Raw genomic sequence first — 13,305 nt, 5'->3', positions numbered from 1 at the left:
CATAAGAAAGGTTGAAGATAGGACTCTCATATGAGAAAAACCGTGCTGATGTGCATAGTGAAAACTTCTCCAAAAAGTGACCGGCTCGAGGGGGTGCAGCTGTTCAGGAAAACGGCGTGTACGTCTAAAAGTTTAAACGGGGTGTATGGACCGCGTCATGTCAGCTAAACAAAGTTTGATCCACGGCCAACGTGACACGTCATCACTCGGCCCACCAAAAAAACAAGAGATACGTGTAGAATCTGTAGATCTGGGTAACTCCGTGGTCCCACCTTCGGTTGGCTCCAGCCTGTCGCCTCCGCACGCATCGGCCATCCGATCAACATACAAAAAAAAGGGAACTGGATCCTCTGTTGCCCAAGCTCCGCCGCAAAAAGAAACTATCCACAGAGAACTCGACACGAGGCACGTAATATAACGGGCCCACGCGGAGTTGGAGCCGATGAAATCGGAGAAAGGATGGAGTGATGTGAACCGCACCTGACGGACGGCTAGAAGAGGTACGGGCCCGGTAGGGACGGTGATGGTGAGTCACAGAGAGGGGAGGACCCAACGGACGGACGAGATAAGCTCGATGTTTATGAATAATTAAATTAAATTAAATTGCAACATCGAGGCCGCCCATATCCTGATACGAGAAATTATTTGGACCGTTGGATCCCGTGGGGCCCGGCCGGATCGGGCGGTTTGGCGAGCGAGAATAAGTTGGGGGCGGTGGGTCAGATGAGGAGAGAGATAAGAGGATAAATATAAGGAAGCCCTGGGTTGGAGTATCAGGGTTTTGCTTTCTAATTGCGTGTTCTGGAGCTGGAGACGAGGAGGGAAAGCAAATAGGCTGCGCCTTTTTTGGTTATTGGAAGGGACGGCAAGCGAAGGACGCGCGGAGAGCTGCCTAGCTTTAGATCTTGGGGAAAGGGGATGGATTCGCAGAAGCAAGAGGAGGAGGAGGACGAGGACAGCCAGAGGACTGGTCTTCGAATGGGCGGAGATGGCGGCGGAGGCGCGGCGAGGCCGACTCACCACCGTTTGATCGTCCCCAAGCCGGAGCCGATGGAGTTCATGGGGGCGCTACCGTTCCTCAGGCGGCCGGGCGGGCGGAGCAAGGACCGGCACACCAAGGTGGAGGGCCGCGGGCGGAGGATCCGCATGCCGGCCGCTTGCGCTGCGAGGATCTTTCAACTAACCCGGGAGCTCGGGCACAAGTCGGATGGGGAGACCATCCGGTGGCTCCTCCAGCACGCCGAGCCCGCCATCATCGCCGCCACCGGGACCGGCACCGTCCCCGCCATCGCCACCACCGTCGACGGTACCCTCAAAATCCCCACCGAGGCCGCCTCCGCCTCCAGGTGCTTTACCTCCACCGCGGACGGCGCTGGAGGGGAAGAGTCCGGCGCGAAGCGGAGGAAAAAGCTACAACCCACGCGGGCGGCCGCCAACAGCGGCGGCGGCGGCGGCGTCGCAGCAGTTCCGTACTACCCTATCTCAGCTGCAGACCCGCTGCTCCAGGGCAGCGGCGCCATTTCCATGTCGACGGGGATGGCCCCCATCGCGGCGGTGGGGGCGGCGCCGGCTGGGCTGGTACCGATGTGGGCGATGGGGAACACCGTCGGCGCGAGCGTAATACCTCCTGGAGCTCTCTGGATGCTGCCGCCCTCGTCGGCAATCCCGGCAGGGCCGTCGAGCCAGCAGCCGCAGATATGGACGTTCCCATCGCCGCAGATCATCAACCTCGCAGGTGCCAGGCCAGTTCCAGCGGTGTTCCCCGGCAGCATGCCTGGGTTGAATCTTGCAACGACGGTGGACGCACAGCCGCTGCCGGCGGCGGACGGCTCGGCGGCCGTCGATGGCAAGAAGGGCGAGGACGGGGCCTCCGCCGCCGGGGAGGCGGGGAAGACGCAGGAGTTACAGCTCATGGGAGAGTCGGTGGAGAGCCGGCACGGCCAAGAAGCGGAAGAACAACAACGGCAGGAGCCGGAGGAAGAAGAAGAGGACGACGAGCCGCTATCGGAATCCAGCCCAGAAGACTAGGTTTTTCTCTTCCCTTGTTCTTTGTTTCTAATTTAGGAAGAAAAAAAACGCAGTTGTATTTAGTTCAGTAGAGCGGCCATGGCCCATGGACGAAATTTTTCCTTTTGCCCCACTTATTATCCTAAGCTTTTGGTCAGAGTGGGACGCACCAGCGCACGTGAGTACATATTAACTTTTTGCACCCTTTCGAGAGCTCCTGATTGGGTTTAGGGACGGTGGTCCCCACTGGCGGGAGCCACCACCTGTCCATCACGTGATTGGGTTGGAAGCGGAACCGAACGAAAGGGCGGGCGGGAGCCTGGCGGCGGGCCCCACCCCGGAGGGTATACGCGTCCGGTGGTAGCTGGAAGCGTGGGGCGGCGGAGAAATTAGGGCATGGACCAGGTCCAGGGGATCCAGATGTACGGCTGATAACCGGCCCCTCCCATTTGATCCTGAATTGGTTAAATATAAGGAGTAACGTGGCGGGTGACTATTGGCTGGTCCACTGAACTTCGTCCATCTAATAATTAGACGTGTCTTGGTGGGAACCGAGTAACCGACTCTCCTGAGAGGCGACACGTGGAGTCCGGTAGGCGTGGGCACGCCGAATCTCCGCTTGGTGGATTCCGGCTGGGATGGTGCATATTATTTTGACCTTAAAATGGCGAACTTTTTTTTTTTTTTTTTTTTTTTTTTTTTTGGTGCAACGGCGGCTCATACCCTACGGGTATGAAGACGGCCTACAAAATCAGAAGCAAGTAAATCTAACAGAGACTCCGGCACAGTGTCGGGCTCCCTCACAGTAAAACCACCAGAATGGTGAGCCGCATAGGCAGCGACCCAATCAGCTGCACAATTCGCTTCCCTGTAGACATGTGTAGCCTGATAGGTTCCACACGCCTGCAAAAGTCCGCGAATATCCATGAGTAACGGTCTGCCCTCACCTGCACGACCACGACCCCTAATCCAATCAATCACAGTGGCTGAGTCGCCCTCTAGAATGACCTGGTCGGCATGCAGTATCCGTCTCGCATAAGATATGCCCTTCCATGCGGCTCGGAGCTCCGCACACACCACCGATGCATCGAAGATCCGCTGCCCCCCCAGTGCCACTAACCTGGCATCATGATCACGGATGACGAAGCCTGCACCTCCACCACGTCCATGTTTGTGCGAGGAAATGAGTTACTTTATTAAAAATTTCATGACCTACTAGGTTTGGACACATCTAAAAAGCTTGGAAGGTGTAAAGTTTTTTTAAAGCAGATAAGGACTATAATGTAATAAAACCATTTAGGTCCATCCAAAACATTGTGGATTATTGCAGCACAATCTCCTCTGGAAACCACTTAACAATGTCATCCTTGCAATTCACATTTTTTAAATCCTGATGAATTGGTCTTACAAAACGTAATGGATATTGCAGTGCAATCCCATTAGTTAATTGCTTAAGAATCCACCATCTTTAAATTTAGATGGATTGTCACCTACCTGGTACCCTCGCAACTCCATATTTGGGACAGAATTTTTGTTTATTAGTGCATGAATTTGGAGATTTGTAAAGGTATTTCTTTGTAATAGGAAGATTTGCAAATAAAAATATCTGAAGTTGAGGCTATAAAGAGTGTATTATGACTGTTGGCAGTATCTTTATCTCGTACCTATATCAAGCCACAGATCAATAATCTATGATTTGAGGAGTTTGGAATTTTGAATTTTAAATTCTAAATTTTGAATTTTAAATTTTAAATTTTGAATAGCATAAATTTAGGATCGATTTTAGAAATTTATTTATTATTTTTTAATATCATTCTAGTTGTGTTCTTTTGTACATTCTCAACTATATATATATATATATATATATATATATGATTGCCACCTCATAAGATTGAGGTAGAAAAAGTTTTCCATAGTATTCTTCTTTTCTATATGGTATCAAAGTCTTTAACCTTACCTATCACAATGGCATCTTTTTTCAACTCCATGCCTACACCTACCGGTCTACGTTCAATTACTTTTCAACTTAATTGGGATAATTTATTACCTGGAAGTATTCAACCTCTCTTAATAACCAACCAACTATGAAATATTGTAGGTGGCACGACCTTGCTTTCACCTCCAACGATAATCACAATTTTAGATGATGGAAGAATAAAGAAGCCGATCTCTAATCCGGCTTATAAGTCATGACTTCTCCATGATCAGAACACTCTGGCATGGCTTTTCAATAATATATTCAATGCAATGATGGTTCATGTCGTCGGGTTGCCACATGCATGAGATGTTTGGCTTGTTCTCAAATAGCTTTATGCCATCCAGAATGAAGCATGTTATAGTACTCTTATGACGGATTTCCATACTCTTAACAAGGCCTTGCTCTTTATGAAGGATTATCTGTAAGGGACAAAGAAGATATTAGACAACTTGACTGCCATTAATAGACTGTTATTGCCCGCCGATTTACGCCATCAAATCTTGCTTGGCCTTCGTCCAGAGTACTAATATCTTGTCTTTACAGTTCTTGCCATGAGGATTGTCCCTAGTTTTGAAGAACTACATGCTATTTTTCTCCAATATGATACCCGACTGAGACTCCAAATTTTTCAGAACTCTATATGGTTATAGGTGGGATTCTACCCACTGCAAATTGTATGCAAAAAGACAGCCAATGAGATCAACCACAGTGTCTCCAGTAGCCAGTGTATAATTTATCTAATGATGGAGCATCTACATTTTCTCCATAGGGACCTTACCATCAAAAGGATCGTGTCTTAAGATCTCCAAACGCTACTAATGGTTGAATTCAAAATAAGATACGTTGTCAAGTCCACTGCAAATATAGGCACACGATCTTGAAGTGTTATCATCGTTTCGATCAGTCCTATTAAGCAAAAGCTGTTCTGCACAAACAAATGTTGCTATCGTGAATGATCCAACATGGTACACAGATATATGTGCCACTCATCACATGACTCTAAATTTGTCCAATCTTTATTTTAGCTCCAACTACAATGGTTATGACTAGGTTAACATAGGAGATGGTTCAGGTTCGGCTATTAAAATCATCGGTCATTCTCTTTTATACACTTCTACTCATTCTTTCTAACTTAGTAATATTTTACATGTTCCTCAAATCGCTAAAAATCTTTTATCTATATCTTAATTCGCACATGACAATTTTGTTATTTTGAGTTTCATCCTAACTATTTTTGTGTGAAGGACCTCACCTTTGCTCAAACCCTCCTCAAGGGTATGCTTAAGAACAAAGTTTGTTGTTTCTCACTTGGGAGTATCACCAAGAAGGCTCTGTTGCATATGCTGTTTCAGTTAGTATTTCTTAATTTATTTGGCATCAATGTCTTGGCCATGCTTTTATACCTCTTATTCTAGAATTCTTAATAATTTATGTCTGAATTTTTATAACAATAATAAAGTTTCAATTTGCTGTGCATGTCAACTAAGTAAGAGTCACTCTTTATTCTTTTCACACTCTCATTCTAGCTCTTCTTCTCCTCATGAACTTGTGTATACTGATATCTGGGGGTACTCTTCTGTTATATCATATTTTGAGTTTCGGTACTAAATATATTTTTTAGATGATTGTAGTTGTTTCTCCTGGTATTATCCACTGAAAAATTATTCTGATATTTATCATATCTTTCTAGTTTTCGGTTGCACGTTGCTTACAATGCAAAATTAAATTTTTCCAAACTGATTGTCCTCATGAGTTTTAATAGCAGTCGTTTCAACAAAAATTGTATGGTCATAGAATTGGTCATCATTTCTCATGCCCTCATGCCTCCTAACAAAATGGAGCTACGGAGTGCAAACATCGTAATATTGTAGAAGTAGACTTTGTTCTCCTTGCCCAATCTAATCTTCCTTCTCAATTTTGAGATTTGGCTTTTGAAATGACTAATTTTTTCATTAATCGTTTATCCACACATGCTTTCCATTTTTCTTCACCTTGAGAAAAAATGTTTAAAAAAGCTAGATTATAATTTTCTTCATGTTTTTGGATTCTTATGTTTTCTTATCTTTGTTCCTGTAATAAAAATAAATTAGAATTTTGTTCTCTTCTATGTGTCTTTCCTTCTATGTGTCTTTCCTTCTATGTGTCTTTCGTGGTTATCCTACATGTTTTCATAGGTATCGATGCTATCATCCTTTTTCTAGGCACATTTTCATATCTCATGATGTTATCTTTGATGAGACAGTATTTTCTTATGCATAGAACTCTTTTAGTGATGCTTCAGGCCAACCGATAGCTTTCCTATTGTCTCTTCTTTACATGGCTTGCATTCGAGCCCAATGATTAGTCAAAATAATCCACTCGTATCTCCAACCCCAAATCCTCAAACTCAACCTGGTTCTTTACAAACATATGATAATGACCCAACCACGACATGTGACCAACATTCTATAGCCACTGCTGAACCTATTGCTCTCGAATTAGTGACTTCTTCTTATATTGGTGATTATCATATGGTCACATGCTCCAAGGATGACAAGCTCATGCCATGTCACTTTAGCACGAAATATTTTTGGGCATTTGTGACTCCCACTATCCCTGCCAAGTCTACTTGCTTCACTCAAACTCAACATGACCCTCAATGGCATGAAGTGATGGCAGATGAGTACACTATCGTGCTTTCTATTGCTTTCTAATGGTACTTGATTTTAGTTCCACCCTCTCCTTCACAATATATTATTTTCTGCAAATGAATGCTCAAAATCAAAAGGCAATTTGATGGCTCCATCGAGCACTATAAAGTTTCCTTGGTTGCTAAGGGCTTCAATCAACAAGAGGGTGTTGATTGATGAGATGTTCAACCCATTTATCAAGCCTATCACAGTTCGCATTGTTCTTTCTTTTGCAGTTTTCAAATATTGGTCTATTGGGCAATTGGACATTAAAAATGCATTTCTTCATGGACATTTTGCTGAGGATGATTATATAAAATAACCTCCTAGTTTCACTAATCCAGACCATCCTACTTATGTTTGTAAGCTACAGCATTCTCCTTATGGTCTTAAACAGGTGCTACATACTTGGTTTCAATGGCTGACTCTCACTTACATACTCTAGGCTTTAATAGGCTAAGGCTTATGTCTCATTTTTTATCAAGTGCACCAAAGAATATGTGGCACTCATAGTTTATGTTGATATTATTTCTACTGACACTCTTACTGCTTCATTGGATGTTTTTATTACTTTCTTACAAACTAAATTCGCTATAAAGAATCTAGGCTCTCTTTACTACATTTTGGGCATTGAGGCTAAGTCTACTACTTCTGGACTTTATCTGACTAATTAAAGTATATTTCTGATTTCTTCTCAAAACCAATATGGATGGTTCTAAGCCTGTCTCAATACCTATATCTGTTGGATCCCAACTTTCTCATTCTGATGGTTTGCCACTTTCTGATCTGGCTCAATATCGAAGTGTGGTGGGTGTGCTTTAATATCTTACTCTTACGTGTTATGACATTGCTTTGCAGTCAACCAAGTATGTCGATTCATGAATAGGCTCACTTTCACGCACCGTCGATTTATGAATAGTTGATGCATATTATTGACTATGGTCTTTATCTAACCAAAGGCTCCTTCTCTTCTCCTCATGCCTATTCTAATGCCAATTGGGCCGGTGATCCTGATGATTGGCATTCTATAAGTAGCTTCAATATTTTTTTGGTCCTAATTTCATATTTTGGAGTGTTAAAAAGCAATGCATTGTGACGCGTTCAAGTACCGAATCTGAATACAAATGGCTCGTCAATGCTATTATTGAACTAATTTGGATTCAGTCTTTACTATAGATATTAGATATCTCCCATTTTTTAAGCTTTATACTTTGGTGTAATAATCTATCATATATCTCACTACCAATTTCATATTTGATGCACGAGCCAAGCATGTTGAAATTGATTTTTATTATGTTCGAGAGCGAGTGGCTCGTCATTAGCTTCATGTCCGATTCATGTCCCCCAACAACCAACTCGTTGATATATTTACCAAAGGACTCGCCTTCTGATGCTTTCAATAGTTGCATTCCAAGCTCTCAACGGTACCTATCTTAACTTGCAGAGGGTATTGGCAATATCTTCATTTCAGCTCCATATCAAGCCACATATCAAGGATCCATGATTTAAGGAGTTTGAAATTTTGAATTTTGTATTTTGAATTTTGAATAGCATAAATTTAGGATTGATTCTAGAAATTTATTTATCATTTCTTTCTATCATTGTATCATCCTAGTTGTAATCTCTTGTACATTCTCAACTATAAATATACATGATTACCCCTCCATAAGATTGAGGCAGGAAAAGTTTTCTATAATATTTTTCTTTCCTACAATGCTTTTCCTTTGGTACATTGGTATTGTTTTTATTAAGATTCATCTCATGTAACGTATGCTGAAACGAGATAATGCTGAGCACATCCATGGCAGAATGAAGTAGCACAATGCAAATGAGAAGTAGGATATATGGCTTGATAATGGGGTTCATGATTGATTTAACTTGATGTTTGATGATATATGTTGCTGCACCCTACAATTTGTTGTTGATGCTCTTGTTTCTCTCATAAACAAAAAGGAAGTATACCTAGGATGGGGAGTTGATAGTTTTTCCAAGCTTAGAAGCCATGGAAGCTAAACTATCATCATCTATTGGAATCGGAGTTGGCTTCGGAGGCTTTGCTGCGCAAAGTCTTTGCCTCTTAGACTCATTCTTGATAATCTTATAGATCACTGGCTCAGAAAATTTGCTTACTCGATTGAGCTTCTGGCATGGACACAGAAGGATCAGATCGAGCATGAATAAATTCAAATTATTCATGACAATAATTTCAAGTAAAATATACCTAAACTTCATCGTGAATTTGAGGCTCTGCTGTTTAGCAGAGTTTATTTATCTCCATTGGAGGAGGTGGAAAGATATTTGGAGGTTGTGTCGAGTGGTGCTTGTGTTTGATTAAGGGAATGCCGTCCTCATCATCATTTCATCCTTATCTAAAGCGGAAACCTTTCCCTTTCCCTTTGCTTGGGATCGAATGAGGGTGCCAATGGTCGAGCTACAAAGGATGGTTGATAGATCATTTGACAGCAACCCAGGCAAAGCAGTAGTAACCTTTGCAAACTAAAGTTGAATCAAGAATTGTCCTAAAAATAAATCAAAGGTCGAAAAATACTTACCAAGTCTCTTCTTTGACCTCCTTTCTTGCTGAATTCCACTTTGGGAGGTGTTGGCTTTTGCTCATGGAAGAAATGTCAGTGGTTGGCTGAGAAGAAGCTGTATTAAACAAGTTATTACTTCAGCAAAAGTTGAAAGAGGTAAGGAAAAAAGATGTCCACCTCGGCTTTGAAGATGGTGGGGAACCTCCAGTCACCAACTTAGAAACAATATTCCTTGCTCAAAACTTTGCTCAAAAGTGACCAAACATCACTTGATTGATCAAAAAGTACTCCACCAGGAACAAAGTGAAATTGAGTCCTATTCCTCAGATAATTATCAATAATGTCCCTGATTTTTGCTATGTCCTTTTTTGATTTTTGGGTGGGTTGATGTTGGCACAGGGATTGATCAAAGAAAAGTTATCTTCACCTAGGCGAAATTGTCAAGCAAATTGTTGAGGGAAAATAAGACTTGATACTGTGTTTGTTGTTCGACATGGTGATCGAGGTGTAATGAAGATCATGGTCTATTAGAAAACTCATCCATAAATTATTCGACCTGATCTTTAATAATGTAAGTGTTGGCCGGGCCGATCAAAGGTCATTGCTTCTAGTCTCCAAAATGAATTACTTCAAGAAGAAAGATGGAGGGAGGAATGATATTAATGTTAAGATAGTAGAAAAAACGGTATACTCTCTTGTGATTCAATAAAAAGACACCGTGCATGCTGCAGTTTAATAGAAAAATAAACAAAGATGAAAGTAATACGAGATTAATGTGATTTGGTAAAACCCTACCTACTTCCACGGAGAGAAAATACGATAAATAGAAAATAAGAACCATTAACCTTCTAGTCTACCAGCAACACATAACCCAAATTAGCAAATGGTCCTGACACCATCTGAATTCAAAATACAGCCAATATAGAGGTTGCTCTAAGTCAACTTTCCTAGTTTATTTTAGGGAGAGACCTTGATCTATCCTCTCTCCCTCAGTAGAAATTTTCCACTCACATTCCTCTAAATCGAGAATTGCATTACCATTGTCTTTGCTTCAATAGTAGGAGAGACTTATTGTGGTACCCATGGTATGCCGTACCGACCCAAACTGGACGGTACGGAGCGTATTGTACTATACTAGTTCAGTACCGGTATCCGATATGGATAGTGTACCGAGTGTTGGTACGAGAAAAAAATCTCTGTATCGTACTGTTCCGACACTATGCTAGTGTGGCACCAGTATGGAGCCTGGTACCAAGACGGCGAATCTTTGTGGTACCCACTATCTTGTAAAAGCTTTATTCCCAGTCACTCATCTAGGTTCTTAATCATTGTTTTTCCAACTAGACGATATAAACCACCAGTTTTTTTCTATCTTCAATAGAAACCCCTTGGAGTCTAAGAGGCTAAACAATATTAGATGCCTACGTATCTTTGGGAGATACAACACCAATCCTCTCTCCTTGAACTAGGAGAAGAGCCATGGTTGGGGCAAGTACCTCCAATGGTTCATATAATCTCTTTATAAATGATGGGAAAACAAGCTCGATATAGATATGACAAGATGTATGATGTGAGGGTTAATCTACATATCACTTCTCGAGTTGCTAAAAATCCAACTTCTTCAAGTTTCTCTACCTCTTCTCCTTGTCTTACCACAGGCTATTGGGGAGGTGCTGATGGTTAAAAAAGAATTATTTTCGACAGGTATTGTTCTGTTCGCTGGTTTTCTTTCCAATGTGATTTATTGAATTCCGCGCCCTTCTGCTTAGTGAGTGGTAGAAATAAAGTTGATTGAGTAATTGTTTTAAAGCATATTTTTCAGAGTATATCTTCTCCCATCTCTATGATGAGTGCTCTTATTAGTGATAAAAATATATATTGAAAAGGTTGAGTTATACTCTTAACGAATCTAAGATAGAAAATCTGTAAGGTATTAGGTCACAAATACCCTTGGAGGACTTACCTATATGAGAAGTGTCGTATAGGTCACGACTAGGGGTTTGGGCTTACCCTAATAAAATTCTCATGAAAAATCAAGGTACTAAGCGCAATGCCTTTAAATATCGCTGACCACATAAAGACCCAATTGATTCATATTATGTATGTGATAAGTAGAAGTCTGAGTCAAAGGACCTAATTCAAGGTCTAATCCATTCAGATAGATACTATCAATACGAAGTGAGGTTCAAGTCCTTAGAACACCTAACCTATTGCATAATATAAGTTGTTCAGATATTCTACTTTATAATTTTCAAAAAAATTAAATCTTTTGGAAGAGATTGTTGGAGTTTTAATAAAAAAATAATTTTTTTATTCTCTAAACTTTAATTGTTTTAAATGTTTTAAAATATCGTTTTGTAAGATGTCTCTTTCAGATGAGTTGTGACTCTTCGAAAGAAAACGTTGGTTTCCGAAAAGATACAATATTTCTGAAACAAGACGTATCTTTAGAACCATCGCATCTCTTCGGTCTTCCGGATAGAGTCTAAAAATAGACTCCTCTGAGATTAATTCAAAAATAATCCAATTTCTCTCTTTCTCACTGGTACTCTGTCTCCCGAGGGTTTCTTTTATAGATAGAGAGTTTTTTCATTCTTCAACTTTCTACTTTCTATCTTTTTATTTTTTCTAGGCATCTGAAGGAGCCAATCGGGTCAAGCTTTTACAGCGATCGTGCTCGTTAGAGGAGGATCGGGCTGAGCCAGGTTGTTGTACATTGGGGATGAGATCATCGTAGGCCTACATGTAGGGGGCAAATTATGCTCTTAGGGCAGTGTATATCACACGCCTCGACCCAAACAAGCTCTTTTCAATGTTTTAATTTTATTCTAGTAGATTATTTACTTATAATACTTCTATAAAATAAAGATATAGCAGTTTTTAAGCAAAATATTTTCAACAATGACGAGGCAAGGAAGACCTCAATACTGGCCTATGCAATCCGACCAAACTGCACCAAACCCATGTCACAAAAGCTGCGTGAGGTAGGATCTCAAATGCAAGAATCAGCTCCAAGAGGCCCCTTTAAGAGCACAAACATAACCTCTAAGCAGCGCAGGCTTCCTTCTTTCTATCAAGAGTTGGCTCCACCCATTCTCTAGGCCAATTACTAGTGATCAAACTCTCCTCGCCAATAAAGATACAGCTATTTCTTTCCATCCATATTGGCAACAAACGTTGGCTGCTGAAAAAATCCCAATCCACACGCCAACAAGATGGCATACGACTTTCTTTCAATCCAGGCTGGATGGCATATTTTGATTCATAAGAATCTTATTTTTTTATAATGAACTCAACAAAAAATCATCACCATTGCAGGTTTTAGTGTAAAGATAAGGTTGCTCCATTGTGACCTAGGTTATAAGTTTGAAACGTGAAAATAACCTCTAAACAGTCGTTTTACATGTGAGAGAATAAGGCTGCATACAAATGATTCTCCCTAGACCTACCAGCAGCAGGAATCCTGCGCACCAAGATGCTCTTTTTACTTTCAGCTACTTGCCAAAGGTGTTTGGTGATAGGGCATGACGCTACGTTGTCGATGAGGAAATGGTAGGACTGAATGTAGAATATGCCACCAGAGCACCAATGCCATATTCTCCTGGTATGTCAAATGACATCAAAGCACCTGCAAAGCCCTTGCAGCAGCTGTGCCACCTCCTATAATTGATGTTCAGATACAGTTTGCTGAAAGAAAGGAGACAAAACAACAAGCATCACTTTCCTGTAAATGGTTTGATTCAAAGATAAACTTCTGAGAATTTTTCTATTTCCCAAGCTCAACCAGGAGAGGAGCAACTCTGCAGATTTCCTGCAGGCTCCCTCCAATCAACACGACTGCTGCATGAAGATTCTTTGGCCCTCCGATCTTTACTCCTACAGATTTGCCCCCAAGCAGTGAGGACAGATGACCCTCCAATAAGCCCCAGCTCCACTCCAGAAGAAATCATGTACAGGTCAATGGCAAAGTCTTTTCCACCTAGGCACTCTACTAAGAAAAGACTAATAATCAAGTCTGAGTTTGTTTCCTTAGAGGAACATGAACATGTTTGTCCATCATGTTTGCGTGATCAAATAATTCTTTTTCTGTTTTCCTGATCACACTCAGATATCAGAT

General features: G+C 41.6%; 1 protein-coding gene across 3 annotated transcripts; it reads left to right on the top strand.

The window, feature by feature from the left end:
• Positions 1-742: 742 nt before the first annotated feature.
• LOC103721381 (transcription factor PCF2-like) lies at positions 743-8,323 on the top strand. 3 transcript variants are annotated; one of them, XR_003388357.2, is made up of 3 exons: positions 743-2,028; positions 5,230-5,336; positions 8,099-8,323. XR_003388357.2 is itself a non-coding variant. In XM_008811563.4 (2 exons), exon 1 carries the CDS (start codon positions 919-921, stop codon positions 2,026-2,028), a length of 1,110 nt encoding a protein of 369 aa, XP_008809785.2. In that variant the 5' UTR covers positions 744-918; the 3' UTR covers positions 4,106-4,306. The 3 variants fall into 3 exon arrangements, 2 of the variants coding, with proteins under 2 accessions (XP_008809785.2, XP_008809784.2); XM_008811563.4 differs by lacking the exons at positions 5,230-5,336; positions 8,099-8,323 and adding an exon at positions 4,106-4,306 and having other exon boundaries at positions 744-2,028; XM_008811562.4 differs by lacking the exons at positions 5,230-5,336; positions 8,099-8,323 and adding an exon at positions 2,166-2,517 and having other exon boundaries at positions 744-2,028.
• The last annotated feature ends 4,982 nt before the right edge of the window (positions 8,324-13,305 follow it).

Source organism: Phoenix dactylifera, chromosome 18 (genome assembly GCF_009389715.1).
Source record: "Phoenix dactylifera cultivar Barhee BC4 chromosome 18, palm_55x_up_171113_PBpolish2nd_filt_p, whole genome shotgun sequence".
Taxonomy (NCBI): Eukaryota; Viridiplantae; Streptophyta; class Magnoliopsida; order Arecales; family Arecaceae; genus Phoenix; species Phoenix dactylifera.
This window is presented reverse-complemented; position numbering and strand designations above follow the sequence as displayed.

Excerpts from the sequence above, each read along its gene's own strand:
- LOC103721381 (XM_008811563.4), top strand. The coding sequence starts at position 919 with ATGGATTCGCAGAAGCAAGAGGAGGAGGAGGACGAGGACAGCCAGAGG.